The sequence below is a fragment of the Sceloporus occidentalis genome, unplaced genomic scaffold, assembly GCF_023333645.1.
Source record: "Sceloporus occidentalis isolate IW3139 unplaced genomic scaffold, rSceOcc1.0.p SCAF_57, whole genome shotgun sequence".
NCBI lineage: Eukaryota > Metazoa > Chordata > Lepidosauria > Squamata > Phrynosomatidae > Sceloporus > Sceloporus occidentalis.
In genome coordinates this window covers 3,774,350-3,798,881 of record NW_028317037.1, presented here as the reverse complement: position 1 = coordinate 3,798,881, position 24,532 = coordinate 3,774,350, and the positions used below count along the sequence as shown (strand labels likewise).

Here is a 24,532-nt window from a genome sequence, read left to right as displayed (position 1 = left end):
TATTATTATTCCAGGGCCGCAGTTTGGCTGCTTGGACCACCGGAGATCATCACAGAGAGTCAGTTAGAAAAGCCCATCTCACTCCAGAAAATAAAGGTACTTGAGGAGTTTGCACTCTACATCTTTCTGTAATAATAGCTACAAAACTGATAATAGCATTTGGGACATTTAGTCTTTTAAAACAAATATGGCAGATTTAAATGCTGCTTTAAAACCTCTTTCCATCAGCCAGCTTTGCTCAGGTTTTGGGGGAAATGAGAAAGTGTTGGGAGGGAGGGACTGCCAACAGAATTAGGAGATGCATTGCAGGCTATGGACAGTTTGCGGCCAAGAAAGGTCCAAAACACACGGCAGCAATAGTCCAGTTTGAGAGCACTTTGACTGCCCTGGCCCAGTGCTAGGGAATCCTGGGAAATGGAGTTTATTGTGGCACCAGAGTTGTCTGAAAGGGAAGGCTCAATGTCTCAGAAAACTACATTTCCCAGAATTGCCTAGCACTGAGCCAGGGCAGTTAAAGCGGTCTCAGATTGGATTATTGCTGCAGTGTGTTTTGGACTTAGGTGACCCTTGTCAAGTCACACTCTCTCAGCCTCAGAGGATGGCAATGGCCACCCCTCTATGAAGAAGCCTGCCAAGGAAATCCCATGATAAGGTTGTCTTAGGGTTGCCATAAGTTGGAAACGACTCTAAGACACACATGAAGAACAGAAAAAGTCTGCAATTATTTCTCAGGTTGTACATGGGAACGGGAGGCAGTGTGGTTCAGTGGTTTGAGTGTTGGGTTACAACTCTTGAGGCCAGGGTCCAGTGTCCCACTCCTCCATGAAACCAGCTGGGTCCCTTGGGCAAGAAGTCACACTCTCTCAGCCTCAGGGAAGGCAATGGGAAACCTCCTCTGAACAACTCTTGCCAAGGAAACCCCAGGAGAGGCTCCCCAGAAGTCAGCAATGACTTGGAGCCACTCCACAAAAAATGACAAATCCTCAAGAAAGAGAGAGCATCATTTAGTGGCTGGAGCATTGGACTATGACCCTGGAGACCAGGGTTCAAATGCCCTCTTGGCCACGGAAACCCACTGAGTGACCTTAGGCAAGAAGTCACACTCTCTCAGCCTCAGAGGGAGGCACTTGCAAAACCACTTCTGGACAAATCTTGCCAAGAAAACCCTGCAAAGGGCTTCCCTTAGGGTTGCCATAAATCAGAAACAGTTTGGAGGCACACTACGATAACAAGAGCAGTGACACCACTAACAGAGCTTAATCACACCTCAGAAGACAGATAGGAAGGAAGGAAGGAGGAATGTGACAATGTGTCAAATCAAGAAGATGTGGGAGTTACAGTCCTCTGTTCAGAGGGATTGGAGGGGGCTTACTGCAGGGCAGGAGCCCTCCTCTCTCTGGCCATGTGGATGCTGGGAGATCCAGTCCAAGGAATACACTGTAAATCCCATTGGCAAGAGAAAAGGCTACTACTGCCTTTCAGATCCAGTTTTCCCAAATTCTTTATGAGGCCAGAAACCCCTTTGTTAGGAAGCGAACCCTGAATATCTCAAGAAGGCTCTATATCTCCCAAGGCACCCTCCCTCCAGGACCTCCTTCCTCTCTTCCCTCAGTCTCTCTCTCTCTCCTGAAGGCCTCAAAAAGACAACGATAAATGCCATCAAAGATAACCATTATCCTGAAACATGGAAACATGCTAATTTAACTTTGCTGTTAAAAGAAGATAGAGATGCAATGAGGTAAAGAGCTATAATTTCCTTATTAAATATGGATTATAAATTATTTTCTATGATTTTGCCTGATAGATTCAAAAAAGTTCTTAAAGACTGGATCCATAAGGAGCAATCGGGATTTCTCCCTCACAGACAACTAAGGGATAACATCCAAAACATCTTAAATGTAATTGAATATTTTGAAAGGCACAACGAAAAAAACCTTACACTTATCTTTGTTGATATAGAAAAGGCCTTTGATAACATAGGATGGGATATGTTATTTGCGACACTTGAAAAATGGAAATAGGAGCTTCTTATTATAGGTGGATAAAGGCAATGTATAAAGATCAAAGAGCGAAACTAATTGTTAACTATAAAAAACAGAGGAATTTAAGATTTCTAAAGGTAAATGGCAAGCTTTCCCACTATCACCCCTTTTGTTCCTTCTGATCCTTGAAGCACTGAATAATAGGATAAGATTAGAAAATAAGATCAATGGAATAAAAATTAAAAACAACTGAGTTTAAAATGAGAGTCTTTGCAGACAACATTTGTATTCCCTGGAGAACCCAGAAAAGAGCACAAGACAATTGATGGATGTAATAGTGGAATTGGAATATGATTCAGGACTAAAAGTAAACAGAGACAAAACAACATTAATAACAAAAAATATGGGAAAAAGGAAGAAGAAATCCTGGAAGAAATTAGTGGATTTAAAGTGGGAAAGAAAGTTAAATATCTAGGAATAAATTTAACACATAAAAACTCAGATCTATTTCACAATAACTATGAGACACATGGAAGGAAATCAGAAAAGATCTAGAAAAATGGGGGAAATTACACTTATCGCTATTTGGAAAAATATCACTGATCCAAATGAGTTTCCTTCCTGAAATACTGTTTCTGTTTCAAGCGATACCCATCATCCAGAATGAAAAACCCTTGAATCTATGGCAAAAGGAAATCTCAAAATTTATTTGGAATAAAAAGAGTCAGGATAAAAATGAAAATACTTTGTGATGACAAAAGTAGAGGAGGGCTGGGTTTACCAAAGTTAAAACTTTATGATGCTGCTTGTTTAGTTTGGATTAGAGAATGGGTTTTGTTAGAGAATGAACAACTGTTATGTCTGGTGGGTGAACATTTAAGATTTGGGTGGAATGGATACCTAATTTACGGCAAAGAGAAAGTTAATAAAGAAAGTAAAAATTACAGTACAGTGGTACCCCGGGATACGAATTGATCGCGTTACGAAATTTCTGGGGTACGAAAAAGTTAGATTGGAAAAAACTGTTCCGGGTAACGAAAGATTTTTCGGGTTACGAAATTCATTTCGGCGCGTTTCGGCGCGAAATTCAAATGCGAAGCGCGGCTAGCGGCTTTCCAGCGCTAACGGAAAGCCTTTTTGGGTTGCGAAATGTATCGGGTTACGAACGGCGCCGCGGAATGAATTAATTTCGTAACCCGAGGTAGCACTGTATTTCGTAAGAAAAGCTCTATTGAAGATCTGGGGGAAAACAAGTGTAGAATATGTCCAAAAATACCTTTATGGCGTTTGCCGCATGAGGCTCTTTTCGGGAGGAAAGGTATCCAGAAAACTAAATGGTTGAGATACAAGGATGTCCTGAAAGAATCACAAGGAAAACTAGAGATCAAAACACAAGAAGAACCTAAAGAATCTGGCCTAGATTGTCACTGGTATCTTTATCATCAAATGAGGGAGAGGTTTAAAATAGATGTGAAATTTGAAGGACTACAAAATGAAAGATGGGAATTGTGGAAGCCATGCTCCATGGTCATTCCATGCCTGATGAGAGTGTTGGGTGCGAGGCATTGGAGAAGCATCCAGCTGTGTTTCTCTAGCCAGAAGCCAAAGGAAGGCATTCTCCTCTGAGGGCCACTGGGGAGGTCAGGAGGTTTCAGCAGATGATGCGCTCATTTCACATCTAGCTACAGGGACATAGCCAGGGTCCTCTCCAATTCCCCATCCCCTGACCCCCCTCCACTCTCACAAGGCATGGAGTGTCAGGACCATGGTGAGCAGGTCTGAGGAAATGACATGCATGTGGCCACTAGGTGGAGCTGTTGTGGAAGTCATTGACAGCTCTAGTGGCAGTTAGATGTCTCAGCATTTAAACAGTGCACCATTGGAATGTTGATGCAACTGTCAACTGTCATTCTCAACTGTCACTGAGGAAGAGTCAGACAGTGTGTGCCTCAGAGTGGGTTGTTACTGGTGTGGATGGTGGAGGGTGTCGATGTATATAGTGTTGTACACAGTGGAACTTCTTATATGAATAAAAGCCACATCTGAGAGAAGATTACAGTGTCTCTTTGCTCATTGAGAAAGCGACAGGTGTTTCTTCAGCTCACAAGCTACTGACTACAGTCATGGTGCAGAATCTGGAGCCGTACATTAACGTGTTGCCTCATGTGCTGCGCAACATAGCAACGTCAAAAGCATTTTAACATGGAGTATCTGTTGTGTAGGGGAGCTGCAGTGAATCTATGCTAGGTCCAGGGGGCTTTGTTTGGTGAAGAGGGAGGAAAGAGATACCCACCTCTGCATTGGCTCAAAGGAGTCATATGTCACCTGCGTATCTCACTAGCAGCATGCTGTTCTCTGTGTCTTTGAGTGATGCAGAGTTTCTTGACAAACCAAGCACTAACCCTAGTCTCTTTTCTCAGGAACTTCATCTCGGTCTCCTTGTACACAGCTTTGGGGCATATTTTGCTGGAAGAGACCCAAGTGCAGGGCCACCAGCACACCCTTCCCCTTACCCACCTAATGGCCAACACAGAGGCCAAGCAGAGGAAGTTGGGCTCCAAGAGAAAGAGGCGGTTGAAGTACAACTCTTTGGTGAGTTGCCATCCTGACTATTAGTTTCATTTGTGTCACGGCTGGGGCAGCTCATGAAAGCAAGTGGAGAACATATTGTCCCAGTTTGGCAGAGAAAGTCCTGGTTAATCCTCTGTCACCCCACTTTTTCAGGGACTTTCAAAAATGTCCCAGTTTCTCTCTCCTCCTCCCACTTTCCCCCTTCTTCTCAGCTGTCTTAGTTTGCTGCAAAATGACTTCCAAGGAGTTTGCACCCCATCAACTCAAAAGGGGGGAGAGGAGAGAAGTTGCCAGTGTCTTCCCTTGCCAGGAGGCTGAAGCTAAAGCAAACTGACTTGCCCTTCATAGCTTGTGTGATCTTCCTCATAAACAACTTTGGCCATCCTCATCACTTTCTGGTGTTGCTTGTCCACACGCATCTTCCCTTTCCTGTTTGTGAAATGTTGGGGATATGGGAGAATGTCTCTGGATCTAAATTGGGGCTGGGCCCAGTGGCCCTCAAGTCCAGAGTGCTCCCCAGAACGGGTTTTTTAAAATGGCATTTGCCTCTGAAATTTGGCAAGAAATGGCTAAATGCACCATAATTCTTTTGTGGCTAAATGTGCTATATGTGTTGGGATAGTCAGTATCCTAATCCATCCTCAGTATCCCAGCCATGGTCTAAATTATATTTTTATTATATTGTACATTATATTGAAAGGATTCAAGAAAAACTGATCTCAAAGGCAGTAGCTTTTTGCTTGCTTGCAGAATTTAAAGTTTATTCCCTCGAATGAATTCTGAAGTGATGAAATAATATTTGGATGCACCATGTCCTTTCCTCCCCTTTTGCTTAGTCACTCTCTGGATGAGGGCTATTTTCTATTTCAGGTGACCTTTGCAGATGTGGCAGTATATTTCTCCGAAGATGAATGGAATCTGTTGACGAAGAAACAGAAACTTTTGTACAATTATGTAATGATGGACAATTACGAGAATGTGGCTTCTGTAGGTAAGGAACCTGGATCCATTGCTCTTTCTATAAAGACTGAGGGCCCTTTCATACTCTATTATCATGTTGCTTTGGTTCCACTAGAATTGTAGAATCATTGAGTTGGAATAGACCACAAGGGCCATCTAGTTCAACCCCCTTCTGCCATGCAGGAATACACATTCAAATCACCCCCAAGAGATGGCCATCCAGCCTCTCTTTAAACACCTCCAAAGAAGAGGACTCCACCAAACTCTAAGGGAGTATATTCCACTGTCAAAGAGCTCTTACTGTCACCAAGTTCTTCCTAATGTTTAGGTGGAACCTCTTTCCCTGTGTCTTGCATCCATTGTGGTATATCCTTTTTTCTGTAGCAGCAGAAAGCAAGCCTTCTCCTTGCACAACATGACACCCTTTCAAATATTTAAACATGGATATCATATCCACACTTTATCTTCTTTTCTCCAGGCTAAACATAACAAGCTCTCTACGCTGCTCCTCATAGAGCTTTGGTTGCCCTCCTTTGGAAATGCTCCAATTTGTCAACATCCTTTTTGAATTGTGGGGCCAGAACTGGACACAGGATTATTCCAAGTGAGGCCTGACCAAAACAGAATAGAGTAGCGCTATTACTTCCCTTGATCTAGAAACTATTCTTGTATTGATGCAGCCTAGAATCACATTGGCCTTTTTAGCTGCCGCATCACACTGTTGGCTCATGTTCAACTTGCGGTCTACTAGGAGTCCTAGATCCCTTTCAAGCCTAGTTTAATTGTGATAGCAACATCCTGTAGAATATTTGAATCTGTACTTCAGTGTGGCACTATTGCTCTCTAGTGTCTAAGGATCCTAAACTGCCAATTCTAGGATTTTGTGGAAAGAATGTCAGGGATGATGGGAGTTGTAGCTCTTCACCTCTGGCTCTAACTCACCACCTTGTTATGCACCGGCGCTGACCAGTTTTTGCCAGTGGTTAAAGCTTCGCTCTAAAGCAGCAGAGTTTCAGAGAATAGGCTGAAGACCCTGACAAACTCTCCAAGCCTTCTCACTCTTCTTCCTCAGAAGTCTTCACACTTCTCCAGAATCCTGCTGGCTCTTGTATCTTCACCCAAGACACCAGACAACTCAGTAGTCTTATATAAAAGATCTACTTTATTCTACTATATACAATACTAATGCCCTACAAATCACAAAACTCCACAACTACCCACAAAATACATTGGGAATCAAAGCAATTATTATAGTCATAGTAAAACACTACCCACTTAGCTAGTTTCCACCCAGTGGGCGTGTACATCCATTTTGATTGGTTCTCATGGTTCAACCCATAATTAATGATTTCATCATTTCACCTTGTCCACTTAACAATTCTCAGGTGCTTTCAATTATACCCTCTACATTTCTGTCCTTGGCATTTAGGACTGCTAATTACATTACCTTTCACACCTGTGTGGCTTCTTAATTGCTTTTGCTTAGTCATAGTGACTTTCACTTACATGTTTTATTTCTATCACTGTATATCCCATGTTGCTTTTTCCTTAACAAAGAAGCCATGGAGATTAATGCTTTTTACACCCAAATGGTACTCAGCACATCCCTGAGCAAGTTTCCTACCATTTTGGGCCCTTCCTCTATCCTTTTAAGGCTCTGGAGAGTCTTCTTGGGGGAAAGCCCTCCCTTGGGCCTGCAATGGCTCAGAGAGGGCCCAACAGTGGCAAAATGGCCTCCTCTGCCCTAAACAGATGCTGTTGGATGTTGGGGGCAAAATATTATTTCATCCCCCCCAGGCAATACGGTTGCCCCTGAGATCTCCTCCAAACCTCACCAGTAGTCCATGCCTGTCTTATACATGTTTTAAGGCTGTTTTAAGGCTGCTCCCTGGCACTTGACCCTCACCAAAATTTGAGTCCAGGTCCCAGCCCCTTTACTCTGACTTTGCCAATGAGTTATTGGAATCTGACTCCAACTTAATTTAATATCAAATAGGGAGGAGTAAACATAGGGCTAAATCTTGAGCTAACACTTTCCTCTCTTAACTCTGATATTCAGTATTGTGTATCATTATCCTTCTTTACAGAAGAACTTGTCAGTCATGGGAGAGTCCACACAGGAGAGAAGCCAAACAAATGCCAGCATTGTGGGAAATGTTTTTCTTTCAAGTCAAGCCTATTGAAACACCAGAGAATCCACACAGGAGAGAAGCCATACAAATGCCAGCATTGTGGGAAATGTTTTTATCGGCAGTCAAGCCTAATGACACACCAGAGAATCCACACAGGAGAAAATCCATACAAATGCCAGCATTGTGGGAAATGTTTTTCTTTTAAGTCAAACCTATTGAAACATCAGAGAGTCCACACTGGAGAGAAGCCATACGAATGCCAGCATTGTGGGAACTGTTTTCCTCAGCAGTCAAGCCTAATGACACACCACAGAATCCACACAGGAGAGAAGCCATACAAATGCCAGCATTGTGGGAAATGTTTTTCTTTGAAGTCAAACCTATTGAAACATCAGAGAATCCACACAGGAGAGAAGCCATACAAATGTCAGCATTGTGGAAAATGCTTTTCTTGGAGGTCAGGCCTATTCAGTCACCAGAGAGGCTACATAGGAGAGGAGCCACACACATCCAAGCAGTGAACGAACATTATTTTTGTAAAGAAGGAATACAAAAATACTGTTTCGATCTGGCAGTGATAAGAAAAGGCCCTCATGATTTTATTTGTACATTTTTTTCTGTCCATATGTCTGTTTATGTTTTAATGTTATGTTTTGTTAAGTTTAGGTTTTAATTGCTGCTAGTATAGATAATTGTTTTGGGTATATAAATTTGGCTGGGGATTATGGGTCGTGGTATAAGTTAGCTAGATGGGGGGCTGGGATTTGTTGCAACTGGCAAGTATAGCAATAATAGCATTCGGAATTTGTGGAATGTTGGCTGGTAGTAGTAACAGAAAGGGAGCTTGCTTCTTCGAATGTCTGGGGCAGGGAGAGATTGTGCATGTGAGAAGGATGGCAAAGTGGGGCTGGTTAATAGTGGGGGATAGATGGTGGGAATTGTAGGTGGGGGCTGGGTTTGGTAGAAGGTGGAGTTTTAGGTTTTGGGGTTTCAATATATTCTGGGCAGTTCTGGCTTAAACATATTTCTGATGTGTGTTTTCAATAAAGGTCTTTGCTGTTTCAACACACTGGATTCTTTGATGCACAGAATTTGTGAATATGCACAAAACTGACACTTTCTTCTCTCCTCAATCCTCAGCTCCATTCCCAGCTGTAAGAACAGCAGAGACAAACACACATCTATCTATCTATCTATCTATCTATCTATCTATCTATCTATCTACAGTATACACAGAGATACTATTTCCAGAGCAGAGCTTTCCTTTCCTGCCTTTCCTGGGCTCCATTGCGGCCTCTTCAAAAATTTCCTCAAAAGAAGGAAGGAAGGAAGAATGAAGGAAGGGGAGGCTGCTGAACCCTCGTACACTCCTCCTTCCCTCAAAGGCCACCAGTGGAATAAACAGCAGCAGCAGTAAGGCCCTGTTGGTCCCTGCACATGATCAGAAGGGGCCTTTGGAGGTATGTGTGCATGCGCAGTCTCAGACTCAGACCTGAAGCCATTGCTGCCCTCACAGTCTGTTCTGAGGGATGGAAATGGGGGACAACCCTCGTTCGTTTAGAGGAATGGCTTGAGGATCTTCTGGGGGGGGGGGTTGGGGGTTATAAGAAGGAAGGAAGCCCCTCTTCCCTCAAAGAAAGGTAGGGGGCTGCCAGGCCTCCTCTCCCTCTTTCCTTCCTTGCCTCCTCCTCTGAGGATTCCTTGGGGCCCAGGTACTTGGGGGTTATTATGAGAAAAGAGGGCGGGGGTTCCCTTAAAGAGAGGCATGGCCATGGAAGGGATCATGATCCAAATATAAAAAGGTCTTTGAGGAGCCCCCTCCCTCCTGGAAAGTGGAGCAGAGGAAAGACCCTGGAATAATGTGTCCAGTTCTGGGCACCATAATTTAAAAAGGATGTGGAGAAAGTGGAACGTGTCCAAAGGAGTGTGACTAAAATGGTGAAGGGTCTGGAAACCATGCCCTATGAAGAACACCTTAGCGAACTGGGGGTGTTTAGCCTGGAGAAGAGATGGTTAAGAGGTGATATGATAGCCCTGTTTAAATACTTGAAAGGATGTAACATTGAGGAGGAAGGAAGCTTGTTTTCTAATGCTCCAGAGACTTGGACCCGGAACAATGAATGTAAGCTCCAGAAAAAGAGATTTCACCTCAACATTAGGAAGAAGGAACTGACAGTAAGAGCTGTTTGACACTGGAACACACTCCTTCCTCAGAGTGCAGTCGAGTCTCCTTCCTCAGAGGTCTTTAAACAGAGGCTGGATGGCCATCTGTCGGGGATGCTTTGATTGTGATTTTCTGCATGGCATAATAGGGTTGGACTAGCTGGCCGTTGTGGTCTCTTCCAACTCTACGATTCTATGAATCCATGAGTATATACAGTATAGCCCCCAGGATTCCAAAGCATGGAGCCATCAATCTGCATTAATCCTACAGTGTAAGCGCAGCTTTATTATCTGTCTTTTATTGCCCTTTGTCCATAAGATCAAGAAGGGGAATGGCCTCTTTCTGCATTGAGATCCTTCACTATCATCTTAACTGAGAAGCTCTACAGACCACCCCTAAGGGACACCCTGCAGTCACCCCTTTTTCCAATGGATCAGGGTTGCTGCAGGCTCACCCTGTGGTCCTGATCTGGCCTTTCGAGGGTGCGAAAAGGAGCCGCAAAAAGCAGCTCCTTTTTGCACCCTAGAAAGGGCACCATAGCTGCATTGCCACATCTATTCAGCACTCATTTGGGGCTGCGTCATGTGAAGCAGCACATGGCATCAGGGCATCCTGGGAGGCAGAGTTGGGCATGCATTGTGAGGACAGTATGCCCTGACACCGCCTCTATGCCGGCCTTAATGGCCAGTGTGTACAGGGCCTGAGTAACATCAGAGGCAGCATGTAGGCCTGTGGCTCCATCGTGTAGTGGTTTGAGCACTGGTTTATGACTCTGGAGACCAGGGTTCGAATACTAACTCAACTGTGAAAGCCACTGAGTGATCGTGGTCAAGCTACACTCTCTCAGCCTCAGAGGATGATCAAGGCAAAGCCCCTCTGAAGAAATGGGACAAGAAACCTACTGATAGGGTCGACATAAGTCAGAAATGACTTGAAGGCACACAACAACTGTTATTTATTTGTTTATTGTAACCTAAAACATAACATAAACTAATGACATGACATACAAAATGACATAAAATATATAATAAGAATTCCTTTCATTCTTTCTCTCCTTCCTAAGATATCTATGCTTGGTGTTTATACATATTTTTGGTAATATTCCTTCCTTATATACACATGATAATAGATAATAATAAAGGCTGCACCTACAATGTAGAATCAATGCTGTTACTTATATACAAATGATTTTTGGATCTATCTTAAATATATGGATCATCCCAAATTCTGAATAACTATACAACAGCTTCTCTTACTTAATCCTGAAAACCAAGAATTGACATTTCTCCCAACATGTTACTTAAATATTTCATTACCATTTTCCAAATACTGACAGGTTTCCCTAGGCTTTCGGGTTTCATGGCTTTTATATGGGGTAGATGTATTAGATAATGCGTTTTCACTTTTGTAAGTGTTTAACCTTAATTTTATACTGTTTTAATGGTCTTATTTTAAATTGGTTTTTAAAAATTGTTTTAAAGGCGTTTTATCTTGAGAGCCGCCTTGGGAGAAAGGCGGTGTATAAATAAATAAACAAATGCATGAGACATATCCATTTGTCTCTTTCAGCCATTTCCAATAGTTTTAATGACCAATCTTGCACCAAAAGGATTGAACTCTCTTTCCATTTCGATGCTATTAAGATTCTGGCTACCAATGTCACATAACTCAATATCTCAGCATCTCTGCCGGACGAAGAAGCCAGTGAAGCTTTGAAAGTTTGCACGATGCAACTTTTTTCCCATTTTGGGTGGCCAATAAAGGTATATATTTTGTATTGTGGACAAGTCTTGGTTTCCAAATCTTTAATCATCTTCACTCATCCTTCCCTGGAGACATTATTCCAGCTTGTCAACATCTTCTTGAATCTTGGTGTCCAGAACTGGACACAGCATTCCAGGGGAGGCTTGACCAGAGTAGAATACAGTGGCACTATTACTTCCTATGATCTAGAGTACTGCTGATTCAGCCTGGAATCATACTAGCTTTTCTGGCTGCTTCTCCACACTGGTCATCATGGTATGACTGGTTGTTGTTTTGTAATTGGAAAACAACAATGCATGCTCTTTGGTTGCAGTTTTTCTCCTTCTCCTTCTGTATTAATAAACATAACACTGAGAAATAACAGACACGTAAAGGTAATGATGTAATAAACAAATGAGTTTCGACAACGATTTCCAAATCATGTCAGATAGGAAAACCCAGCAAGACAAATCATTTGGACCTGTGTACCTTTCTACAAATAGATGCAGGAGGTTTAAAGGGAGATGTGTCTATTTTTGTTTACATATGCAATGCAGATATCCCAAATCTCCACAAAAATGTTGTATAATCAAATATTCTCTTGTATCTGGGAAATGTCTAATTAACAATTTGTAAGCCACTCTGATAGCCTTGGTTGAAGAGCGGGGTATAAGTAAATTATTATTATTATTATTATTATTATTATTATTATTATTATTTGTGTGTTTATTTTGGTAAGGAATTCACTTTATATACTTTCCCCCCCAGTAGTGATAGGCATTGATCTGCACCTTTTAATATATCTAAATGATAGGCTCTGACCTGCACCTTGATATCAAAAGTGCATCTTGACCTGAGTAGCTGTATGGCCCTAGCATGGGATCCAAATAACAGGTTCCCACTGAAACAAGGGGAAGCCATGGGTTTTGATATGTAAATGAATTTCCTTTCCCAGCTCTGAAGATGGGTGAGATCATGCCAGGAGCTGCTTAGCTGCTATCAGGCAGATGTCTTAAGGCAGTGTTTCTCTCTTGTGATTGAGGGGGAGCCATTTGAATCAAAGGAATGCCATTTGCATAGCCATTTTGGGTCCCTACTCTAGCAGAAACATTTAGTGAGATCAAAACATGGACCTAAGATGTGAAATACACTTCAAACAGTTTCAGACTGATTGCCCTTTGTCTAGAGACCCTGTTAAACCCTTAAAAGGTCTCCTAAATTTAGAGATGTGCTGCTGCCAGCCACTCTCAGCTGCCTCCCTCACCCAGGTCAGTCACCGCCTGTCTCTGGTCATTTTGCAGCTAACATCTATGTCCGTTTGAAGTCTCTCTGACCTGGTCTGCTAAGCTTTAAATATTAAGCAGACTTACAAACCCTCACACAAATTGCTTCCCAAGATAAAACCCCTACATCAGGTGAGTATTACCATGAGAAAAGCCTATTATCTATCCCAGATCTACCAGGTTATTTCCTGAGCCTTGTATGAATGCATGTGCGTATGTGTCTGTATGTGTTTGAACCCCAGTTTCCAATAAAAGAGACATTGATTGTAGTTAGAGCCTCTGCCTCATTTCTGGATTTCTAGTTCCTGGTATCCAGATCGAAGGGCCGATCCCTGAGGTGTAGCAACAGGCCTCCTCTTGTGACCTTGTGCTAATTAAATTCCCCATTGATAATATGGTCACTGTTCACTGTTACATTAGAAAGGTGGTATGTAAATAAACCTGACTTGCCTCATAAAATTCATTGCATGGCTCTCACTAAAGACAACGGTCTGTGTCCCATTATGTCTAAGCCCCTTAGTGGCTTCCATCTTAGTGGGACAGTGAATCCATGTTGGTTTTAATTTGACTGTCCAAGGCATTGAATTTATTGGGGGGAAGAGAGTTCAGTAAAAAGTTTGGGGTGGATTTAATTCTCCCCTGCCCTGACCTCCATTACTTTAAGGATAAATTCTCAGTGGGGAGGAATTACTAACTCTCTTTGCAAGACAAGGAGATGTGAACCCGCTGCCCAACTCTAAAACACCATGGAAAGCGCATAGGCTTCTTCTGTTCCTTGTCAGTTAGTTCCAGGTCATCCTCTGATTCTATGAGATCCATGTTCCTGCAGCCATGCCAGTAAGATCCTAGCGGCAAATGTGAGTCATCCTCCAATCCGCATTCAACATCCAAATGGGCTGCTTTGACTCCGTAGGTCAGAGAAAACCTGTCCATTTGAACAAAGAGTAGAAAGATGAGCTGGTGCCCCTTTTCCATATTGCGGCTTTTCTCCTAAGGCCAAGAACCTCTTGCATAAAAGTGTCCCAGACTCACTTGGATCCCTTCCTCTGGGTCAGAAAGAATTGTCTGGTTCAGGATCACCGTCTCTTCTTCATTTTGCATGATGCCTTTGTCATTCATCTTAAGGCCAGACAATTTTGTGGAGGGACCTTTCTTCTTTCCAAGTCCTTCGTCTGGAGAAGATTTTTGTTTTAAGTATAAGAACAGTCTAACAAATAAATACAATTTTACCTGAAGAAATTAAGTGAAACTCAGGAGAATCATCATAGGATCCATCAGGCAGAACTCTCTTCATCATGTGAACGTTTAACAGGTTCGCTAGTGGTCAAGTTGAAGGCAGTTCTTCATTGGTCTGTGTTCAAAGGAGGTTTGTCATAGGCCACCTCCACCATAAAACTGTGGATGAAAAAGCCCAGCAGCCTCTATGCCTAGAAAAGAAATTGAGGGCACCTTCCTCATAGGATTTTTCTTGAACTGCCTCCCAAATAATATGTCTTCTGTGAAAGATTACAAGCCTTGTGTTTTTTAAGGAGCAAAGCTGTGTCTAAGCATTGCCAAGGAAGAGGTCCATACATTTCTAAATGGGGTTGAGAAAGTGGAAGGAGACCCAGTTTTCTCCTTCTCTCTTCTTGCTTGATCTTGGGGTCATTTAGTGGAGATGGGAAATTCAGGACAGACAACAGCAAAACAAAAACCACATTTCACACAGTTCATGTAAACTTTGACAGACTGTGACTTCCATATTATTGGGGCATTGAATTTCAACAACAATTATGATAATTAGCTTCTTATTCCCCAAACCACAGAGTTTTCTGAAATCTGAAAGACTGTGTTTATCACACGGAGGTTTTTGCAGCTCTTTGCAGCTCAGATTCGAAGCCACTGCAGGTCAAACGATGCGAATCCACGCGAAAATGTGAGTGTCATCTCACAGGATTCCTTTCTATGGGGGCTCCTTCCATGGGGCTTCCGCAATGGTTCCAAAGTGACCCCTCATTTTGGTGAAATAGGTAACAAGCGAATGCTCAGAAATTGCTTCCAAGCTCACTCTGATTCCACTCCGAATTGGTCTGGTGTGGAATGCAGCTTTGCTTCTGCTCTGTTTCAACACCGCAAACCCCCCCAGTTGCAAATTTCCCATGATGCAGCGCTGCAATTCCCCCCACTTTCTTCCGGTGGTCCTTTCGCTTTCAGGGCAACCAGGGGGGGGGGAATAGGCAGCCAATGGGAGCAGAGGAAGGTCCAGGTAATTGGAAGGAGGCCACGCTCCCTCAGGAATGGGGAGCCAATGGGAAAATCACATTAGTCCCCATAGACTTCGGTTTTATCCATAAAGAACATTCCTAATACAACGCCGCCCTCTTGTGGATACTCAGGGCACTGCAGCCTCCTTGGGCTTCTCACCAACTTCTATCCTGGAGCGCCATCTGGTGGCCACTCTTGGCAATTCACTAATAGCAATTAACCAAATTAAACGGTATATAAAACAAAAACATGAAACAAGCTAGACAAGGTAACTGTTACATGGAATTGTAATTGGTTGACCAGCCGAACCGAAAGGTTGCTCAGCAATGACTCCTTTTCATCCTGGATAGAAGTGACCAGTGCTGTGTCCAGTGGGGTCCTTTCCTGGGCCCAGTGCTATTCAACATCTATATCAATTATTTGGATGACAGAATTGGGGGCATACTTATCAAATTTGCAGATGACACCAAATTAGGAGGAGTAGCTAATACCCCAAAGGACAGGATCAAAATTCAAAAGGACCTGAATAGACTAGAAAGCTGGGTCAAAGCTAACAAAATGAAAATTAACATGGAGAAATGTAAGGTACTGCATTAAGGGCAGAAAAATGAAATGCACAGATATAGGATTATGGGGGACACCTTGATGAATGAAACTATGTGTGAAAGGGATCTAGGAGTCCAAGCAGACCACAAGTTGAACATGAGTCAACAGTGCGATGTGGCAGCTAAGAAGGCCAATGCGATTTTAGGCTGCATCAATAGAAGTATAGAGCCTAGATCAAGGGAAGTAATAGTACTACTCTATTCTGCTCTGGTCAGGCCCCACATGGAATACTGTGTCCAGTTCTGGGCCCCACAATTCAAAAGGATGTTGAGAAACTGGAGGACACCCAAAGGAGGGCAACTAAAATGGTGAAGGATTTGGAAATCACAATGGGACAGCCTCAGTGCTTCAGGCAATGAGCATCAGCTGCCCTCGGTTCACCTCTGACATCTTCCTCCTCCATATCTTTAATTTCGACACCAACCACTTCATAAGGTCCTTTAATTCCTTTATGTCTTCCTCCATTCGATAAACGTCTACCTGGGGTTCTTCTGTCCTGGGGCGGCTATCAAGCGACTCCCCCACTGCCAGGTCCCAGGCTGTCACTCTGCCCCCCGACGGCCTTCTTTTCCCCAGTCTGGGGCCGGAAACCCAATTCCTCCAGTGGTGGCCTGGATGGTGTGAGCTTCAGGAGGTTTCACAGTCTTGGGCTTGGCCCTAGTTCCTCTGAAGAAGGCACCTGCTCCTCCACCACCGGGATCTCCAGAACCACTGGGTTCCCCAAGAACTCTTCTTGTTCCTGGGTCTCCATTGGAGGTAAAACTGTGAGACTTTGCAAACAGTGAGATCTGGAGTCAGTCCTGTGCTCAGAAAATAAAACTCATTTGAAACAAAAGAAGCTTTATTGATGAATCCAGGCAGAAACACCCATTAACACCTTTTTGCAAAGTCTGAAGTCCAAAGGGACTTGCTCAATCCCTCCCTAAGCCAGCCCCCAATTCCCAAGCTAAAGCAACACAAGCGGAGGTTGCATAGATACCAAGGTTGTGTATACTTCCCTTCCCTTCTCCCAGACAGCCTCCCCTTGAAGAGCGGTCTTCCCAAGCCAGCTTCACTCCTCCTTGATAACCATCTACAGCTGCAACCCCAGCCCCTCTCCAAACGCCTCCTTCATCTAAAAGCCACTCCATCTGTCTTTCTATCATTTTCCATTACGGGCTTTCTATAATCCATCACTCTACACTGCATACTATGGACTGCAACTATAACTCCTACTTTAATAACCAAACCCTAATATTTTTACCCTTTATGACAGAACTCTGACACACAATGGGCCAGTCTCAATCCTTCAGGGACACACCACCAGTTTGAAGTGACAATTCTCCCATCTCAATCGTTCAGGCAAGGAGCATAAGCCTGAGGTTGCAATGGGTCAGTCTAAATCTTTCAGGTAAAGAGCACCACCCTGAAGTCACAATAGTACCCTCTCAATGCTTCAGCCAAGGAAACTCAGGCTGAGATCACAATGGGCCAGTCTCAGTGTTTCAGGCAAGCAGCATCAGCCTCAGGTTCCAATGGTCACATCTCAAACCTTCAGATAAGCAGTATTAGCCTAAATTCACAATGATCCCATCTCATTGCTGCAGGCAAGGAGCATCAGCCTGAGGTCGCAAAGGGCCAGTCTCATTCAGGTAAGGAGCACCAGCCTGAGGTCACATTATGTCATGAATACCTTTATTTATGCATCTATTCATTTAGGGATTCATGTCATAAGGGTTATAGGTTTAGGTTTAGGTTAGAGATAAGATAGATGGGATTTATGGTGGGTTAAAATAATATGTTTTAATATGTGCTTTAATAGAAGATACTAGAAAGAGGTAGGGAGATCATGGCTAAAGAATGTGCTTCTTTGCTAGGATTGAAATGTGTGGGAATCACTCTTCTAACAGAGGCTTGAGTTTAAAAGACTGGTCTCTGGAAAAGGAGGGGAAACATAGAGAGTTATGGATATTTTTATATTATATTATGTTGCTATGGATTTAGGCATATTATATTTTCATGTGGTATCATATTATGTGGAGATTGATAGGGTTTTATATTATAGATAGCTATATATATTGCTAAGCCATAATGCAAATTAAAACCGTTGTGTGGCTGAGTTCTGTGGTCCAAGGCCAGAGGTGCAGTGGTTGAGAAAAGGCACATGAGAGCTTCATTGCTTTTAGGAAAGCTGCCAGAATCCCGGATGGGAGGACACTGCACCTAAAAGGGCGGGAGAACGCTGTGCGGGAAAGGGCTACCCGATTAATTAGCTTCATTGGTAAATGGAGTGAGGTGGATGCATATGGTTATAAAAGGGATATGTTTATACCTTCTTTAATTCCTGACAAAAAAGTCACTTCCATTACTTCTTCTTCAATAAAAGCTATTCCTTTTTCAAAGTACTGCCTTTTGTGTTGCAAGATGGGCTGCAATTAGGACCCTAACAGATATCTCTCTCCCCTTCCATTCACCCTTCTATCCCAAAAGGGCTGGAGAGCATACCAAACCAACCATGTGTAATGCCAGGTCAGTCAAAAATACAACGCAGATAGTCTAGTATCTCCTACTGGACGAAGAGGCTGACCTGGCTTGTTTCATGGAGACCTGGCTGCGTGATGATAGCTCAGCCACCTGGGATCAGGCCTTACCAGCCGGGTTCTCCGTCAGTGAGCAGGTAAGGGGACATTGCTTTGGTCCATAAAGACAATCTTGCCTTGAGCAGGATACCTATCCATATGATCGACCACATCAAATGTATTTGCCTCAGCTTAAAGACTAGGCGAAGTCTAGGGATTCTGTTGGTTTAATGTCCACCCCGTTCCTTAACAGACTCCCTAGCGGAGCTGACACAACTGGTCTCTGAGATGCTGCTGGAGTCACCTAGGCTTTTGGTTCTGGGCGACCTCAACATCCCCCTCGAGGCCCCTCCTCAACATGCGCAGGATTTGCAAGGGCCTCTCTGCTGCTGCTGCTTATTCCACTGGTGGCCTTTGCGGGAAAGGAAGGTATGCGCTGGGGATTCAGCAGTCTCCCCTTTCTTCCCTTCTTTCTTCCTTTGAGGAGACTCCAGGCGAGCCCAAGGTGCAGAGCTGGACTCAGGAGGAAAAGGCAGGAAAGGAAGGCTCTGCTTTGGAAATGAAGCTCTCTCTGTGTATCTTCTATGTTTGTGTTTGTGTGTGTTTGCCTCTGCTGTTCTTATGGCTGGGAATGGAACAGAAAACTGAGGAGGGAATAAAGGGTCAGTTTAGCACAAATTCACAACTTCTGTGCATTTAAGAGTCCAGTGTGTTGAAATAGTAAAGAACTTTATTGAGAACACAGAGTCAAAAATTCAGTGGTTAAGCCAGAACTGCCCATTCCAAGCAAACAATACATTAAAACCCCAAACACCTAAAACTGCTCCCTCTTCCAAGCCTAGCTCCCCCGTCCAATTCCTACAGTCTCTGCCCCACAGGTAACAAGCCCCTCTTTGCCATCCCTAGAAACTAGCCCTTTCTGTTAATACCAGCCTCCGACTTTCTTCAGCCAACATCCCACACAATGCAAAAGCTATCATTCCCATAAATATTCTAGACAGCTGCAACAAATCCCAGCCCCTCATCTAGCAAACCTATACCATGACCCACAATCCCCAGCCAAATAGACAACCCATAGCAACTATCTATACTATTAGCAAATAAAACCTAAACTTAACAACATACAACTTTAAAACAAACAGACATATGGACAGAGAAACCTTACAAACAAAATCACAAGGGCCTTTTCTTAGCACCGTTGGATTGAAAATATTTTATATTCCTTACTGACAAAAATAATGTGAGTTTACTGCTGAGATTTGTGTGGCTTCGCTCCTGTGTGGACTCTCTGATGTGTCACTAGGCTTGACTTCGAAGTAAAACATTTCCCACAGTGCTGGCATTTGTATGGCTTCTCTCCTGTGTGGACTCTCTGATGTATCACTAGGTGTGACTTCATAGAAAAACATTTCCCACAATGCTGGCATTTGTATGGCTTCTCTCCTGTGTGGACTCTCTGATGTCTCACTAGGTTTGACTTCAAGTAAAAGCATTTCCCACAATGCTGGCATTTGTATGGCTTCTCTCCTGTGTGGACTCTCTGATGTATCACTAGGTGTGACCTCCGAGGAAAACATTTACCACAACGCTGGCATTTGTATGGCTTCTCTCCGGTGTGGACTCTCTGATGTTTCACTAGGTTTGACTTCAAGTAAAAGCATTTCCCACAATGCTGGCATTTGTATGGCTTCTCTCCTGTGTGGACTCTCTGATGTCTCACTAGGTCTGACTTCTGAGAAAAACATTTCCCACAATGCTGGCATTTGTATGGCTTCTCTCCTGTGTGGACTCTCTGATGTCTCACTAGGTTTGACTTCAAGTAAAAGCATTTCCCACAATGCTGGCATTTGTATGGCTTCTCTGCTGTGTGGACTCTCTGATGAATCACTAGGTGTGACTTCAGAGAAAAACATTTCCCACAATGCTGGCATTTGTGTGGCTTCTCTGCTGTGTGGACTCTCTGATGAATCACTAGGTGTGACTTCAGAGAAAAACATTTCCCACAATGCTGGCATTTGTATGGCTTCTCTCCTGTATGGACCCTTCGATGCATGACAAGGATTGACTTGTAAGCAAAATGTTTCCCACAATGCTGGCATTTATGTGACTTCTTTCTTGTGTGGATTCTCTCATGACTCAAATATTTTTCTGTAAAGAAGCACAGTGACAGATAAGACTGAAAATCAGCGTTAAGAGAGGAGGGTGTTAGCCATGATTTAGCCCTCATTAACCCCTCCTTATTAGAGATTAAATTAAGAGAGTTTCTGCTAGTAACCCAAGGATGACCGTACTACTTATGCCCCTAAATCCATGGAACAATTGTATCCTTATTTATAGGAGTTAACAAAGAAGAGATTGGAGGGGGACTTAAGGGAATCACTGGAAGCAGATAGTCAGAAAAAGGAATGTTGCAAAAATATTCTATTAAACATGTGGAGAAATAGTTTGATTGGCAAGTGGCATTATATCCTGTGAGACTGCCATAAAGTCCTGAGTCAGAGACCAAGGCATGATGGAAGCTAACTGCAGAGGTCCCTTCATGCTGTGTGGCACCAGGAGATGACTCACAACCAATACAGTATACAGCTCGCATGTGGATTGGTGTGGATTAGAGTTGTGTGTACAAGGGATGGTGAAGTTGATGGAAGTCGGAGAGGAGAGCTTGCAAATAATTGTATTATTAGGAGCAGGTAACTGTTAAAGTTGCAAGATATTGTGCATCTGCGATTATTTGTAGCAGATTTTTTTTGGAACAGATGTAGAAACACCCATGTAATATCTTGAAATAATTATGACCAAGAGTCAAGTTATTACATTTTTATACAACTTCCATTTTGGAATTAATAGGATTGTATACGGTGTTTTCTGCACTATATCCATTTGACTGTTCTGTTTTATATGAATCATTTTAGAAGTTTGAAGTTAATGAGTGGGTTGCCACTATAAACACTATAAACACGCCATGTGCAGCTTGTATTCTGCTTGAAATGTTATATAACTCAGCTTGGGAGATACTCGATTAGGATACAACTTTCTAAGCAACCGTGCCAAAGCTACTATTTTAAGTCTATATTTCTCAAAGTTATTTGGGACAATTTTTACCTGCCAGGTTTAGGATTTCATTTTATGGATTGATGTTTACCCTTATTGCTACAATACAAATTACTTCTTGTGATGCTTTGTGTGTTTTTCAAGCTAGGCGATCCTGGCTTTGCTCCTGCCTTCCCCTCCTGGATCCCAGAGGCCTGATCCCCTTCCTTTTCTCCCTCCGCTCTCCAACCCTGCCTCTTGCCCATCTGCACTGCTTTACCATTTGACCTTCAGCATCTCTTCCCTGCCTTTCTGTTTTTCACATTGCCTCCATCTCTCTATGACAGACACACACCCACAGAGTGTGATGCACAAAAGGGACACTTTGAGGCTCATTTCTTGAGAAAGGCAAGACAATCATTATACAACTAATGCATTAGGAAAGGCAGAAAAGGAGTCTGGGACCTGGTTTCTGATATTAGTGAGGGTCAAGTGTGAGGGATGAGCCTTAAAACAACCTTAAGGCATCTCTAAGACAGAGATGGCCTACTGTTCGGAAGTGGGGTGGTCACATTGGACCCCAGGGGATCTCAGGGGAAACCCCAAATTGTGTTGCCTAAAAATATGGTATAATGTTTTGCCCTTCAATATACCACAGCATCACTTTGTGGAAGTGGAGGCCATTTTGCCTCTCTGAGCTATTGCAGGGCCAAGGGAGGCCTTTTTCCCATGAAGCCTCTCCAGAGCCTCAAAAGGCTGGAAGAGGGGCCACAAAAGCCAGGAAACTTGCTCAGGAATGGGCTGAGGACCATTTACGGGCAAAAAACATTAATCTCCATGGCTCCTTCCTACAAAATTCCAGAATTGGCAGTTTAGGATTGGATATTGAGAATCCTTACAAAGTGGAGAACAATAGTGCCTCACTAAAACTAGAAATTCCAAGATTCCACAGGAAGTTGTTATGACAATTAAATTACGTGTGAAAGGGAACTAGGAATGGTAGTAGAGCACAAGTTGAACATGTGTCAACAGTGTGATGCAGCAGCTAAAAAGGCCAATGTGATCCTAGGCTGTATCAATAGGAGTATAGTGTCAAGATCAAGGTAAGTAATAGTTCCACTCTATTCTGCTTTGGTCAGGGCTCACTTGCAATGATCCTGTGTCCAGTTCTGGGCACCACAATTCAAACAGATGTTGAGAAACTGGAGCATGTCCAGAGAAGGAAACCAAAATGGTGAATGGTCTGGAAACCATGCTCTCTGAGGAATGACTTAGGGAGCTGGGTATGTTTAGCTTGGAGAAGAGAAGGTTAAGAGTGGATATGACAGCCCTGTTCAAGTATTTGAAGAGATACTGAGTATGAAGCAAGCTTGCTTTCTGCTGCTCTAGAACAAAGGACACAGAACAATGGACGCAAGTGTTAGGAAGGATCGAATCAGGGGAATTTAATTAGCTCAAATTTACAAGAGGCGTGTCCTAACAACGCATGCAGCGGATTGGGTCCCTATGTGTATACCAGAGGTCATATAGTCCAACCCCAAGAAACAGAGACTGCAATGTCAATGAGTTGCAAATAAAATATAAACATTTATTAAAGCCACACAACCAAAAAGGGATCACACACGCACACACACATTCAATGCTAAAGCAAGGGAGGGGAAGAGTTGGGGGTAAAGGAGAAAGGATAGAGGCACCGTTGAAATATTTACCTTAGGAGTCTTCTCCAAGCGACAGATGTGAGGGATGTTGGTAAGTGAACATGGCAGCGGGGAACAGAAAGCAAGTGGCAACCGCGATGGCTAGGAGCTAAGTTCTAGCGGGCTAAGCTAACAAGAGGCCCGAAAGAGACAGTGGGCTTTGGCTTGCCCAAGTGATTTCAGCAGGGCGCAGTGCCCAAGAGAGCTCCGGAGCGATTGCTCGACAGAGTTGAGGTTTGGAACTGTAGCTCACAAAGCCCAAAGGAGGGCTGGAATCTGGGTTTTATTTATACTGCGAAACGTATCCTCAGGCTATAGCTACCTGCAGAACAAAGGTCTTCATGGCTATCTATTGACTAAGACTAAAGTTAAACAATGGATACACAAAAGGGTCTGCCACTTCTTTGGGAGAAGACTACTATGTAGATGCTTGGTACTTAATACCATCAATAGGTGAGGCAAACTTCCTTTGTCCTCATTCATGTTGCCTGCGACAATGGCAACTCCCAGAACTGGTTTTAAAGGTTTAAATCTACCTTTCTGCTTTAGCCATGGCCTGCTAGGCTTGTCTGGCTACGTGGTCAGCTCGCTTTTGGGATAATGGCGGCTGTGATGGGGTCAGTCAGGGGTCATGATTTTTGATCGCTTGGTACCCAAAATTTATATAAATCCAAACTCGATCACACAAGCCACAGGAAAAAAAGTTCCACCAAAATATTAGGAGGAACTTCCTGACAATAAGAGCTATTCAACAGTGGAATATACTCCATCAGAGCATGGTGGCATCGCATTATGGTTATTATTATTATTAATTTCAAATTAATGGACATGGAACAATGGATGCAAGCCACAGGGACAAGAGATTCCACTTAAACCTTAGGAGGAACTTCCTGATAGTAAGAGCTCTTCAAAAGTGGAATATACTCCCTCAGAGTTTGGTGGAGTCTCTTTCTTTGGAGGTCTTTAAACAGAGGCTGGATGGCCATCCCTCGGGGTTGCTTTGAATGTCTATTCCTGCATGGCAGAAGATTGAACTGGATGGTCCTTGTGGTCTATTTCAACTCTTTGATTTTATAATTCTAACGTGAAATCATAGCACTCTGACAGTGAATTATGAAAGGGCCCTCAGTCTTCAAAGGAAGTGAAATGGATTCAGGTTCCTTACCCACAGAGGCTACATTTCCATAATTCTCCATCATCACATAACTGTACATCAGTCTCTGTTTCTTCGTTAACAGTTTCCATTCCTCCTCAGTGAAATATACAGCCACATCCGCAAAGGTCACCTGCAACAGAAAATAGCCTTATCCAGAGAGTGACTAAACAAAAGGGGAGGAAAGCACATGGTGCATTGCAAATATTATTTCAACACTTCAGAATTCAGTCCAGGAAATAAACTTTAAATTCTGCAAGAAAGCAAAAAGCTACAGCCTTTGAGATCCAGTTTGTCTCGAATCCTTTCAATATAATATACAATATGATAAACAATATAATTTCAGCCATTTCTGGAATATTATTGATTGATTAACATACTGGCTATTCCAACATGTATATTAGTTTTC

At 43.1% G+C, this 24,532-nt stretch overlaps 3 protein-coding genes and 1 long non-coding RNA gene across 5 annotated transcripts in view; 2 read left to right on the top strand and 2 right to left on the bottom strand.

The window, feature by feature from the left end:
• Nucleotides 1-24,532, top strand: part of LOC149287725 (uncharacterized) — a 415,509-nt gene that overhangs the window by 244,121 nt on the left and 146,856 nt on the right. The window lies entirely within an intron of this gene.
• The window catches only part of LOC149287727 (uncharacterized), a 253,773-nt gene that overhangs the window by 133,983 nt on the left and 95,258 nt on the right, over nt 1-24,532 (bottom strand). The window lies entirely within an intron of this gene.
• On the top strand, nt 1,680-8,635 carry LOC149287733 (uncharacterized). 2 transcript variants are annotated; one of them, XM_089492492.1, is made up of 4 exons: nt 1,680-1,738; nt 4,403-4,574; nt 5,424-5,544; nt 7,601-8,635. In XM_089492492.1, the coding sequence occupies exons 1-4, from the start codon at nt 1,734-1,736 to the stop codon at nt 8,164-8,166; spliced, it is 864 nt and encodes a 287-aa protein (XP_089348618.1). In that variant the 5' UTR covers nt 1,680-1,733; the 3' UTR covers nt 8,167-8,635. The 2 variants fall into 2 exon arrangements, with proteins under 2 accessions (XP_089348618.1, XP_089348617.1); XM_089492491.1 differs by lacking the exon at nt 1,680-1,738 and having other exon boundaries at nt 4,193-4,574.
• Nucleotides 9,203-24,532, bottom strand: part of LOC149287732 (uncharacterized) — a 29,319-nt gene continuing 13,989 nt past the window's right edge. The window contains exons 3-5 of the mRNA XM_089492523.1: nt 24,136-24,256; nt 20,216-20,391; nt 9,203-9,226 (exon numbers count right to left, since the gene is read on the bottom strand). Coding sequence (XP_089348649.1) covers nt 9,203-9,226; nt 20,216-20,391; nt 24,136-24,256 — 321 coding nt within the window. The remainder of the gene's footprint in view (nt 9,227-20,215; nt 20,392-24,135; nt 24,257-24,532) is intronic.

Excerpts from the sequence above, each read along its gene's own strand:
- LOC149287733 (XM_089492491.1), top strand. The coding sequence starts at position 4,353 with ATGCAGAGTTTCTTGACAAACCAAGCACTAACCCTAGTCTCTTTTCTC. Across the intron at positions 4,575-5,423 it reads GGTTGAAGTACAACTCTTTG|GTGACCTTTGCAGATGTGGC; the intron begins GTGAGTTGCCAT and ends TTTCTATTTCAG. Across the intron at positions 5,545-7,600 it reads CGAGAATGTGGCTTCTGTAG|AAGAACTTGTCAGTCATGGG; the intron begins GTAAGGAACCTG and ends CCTTCTTTACAG.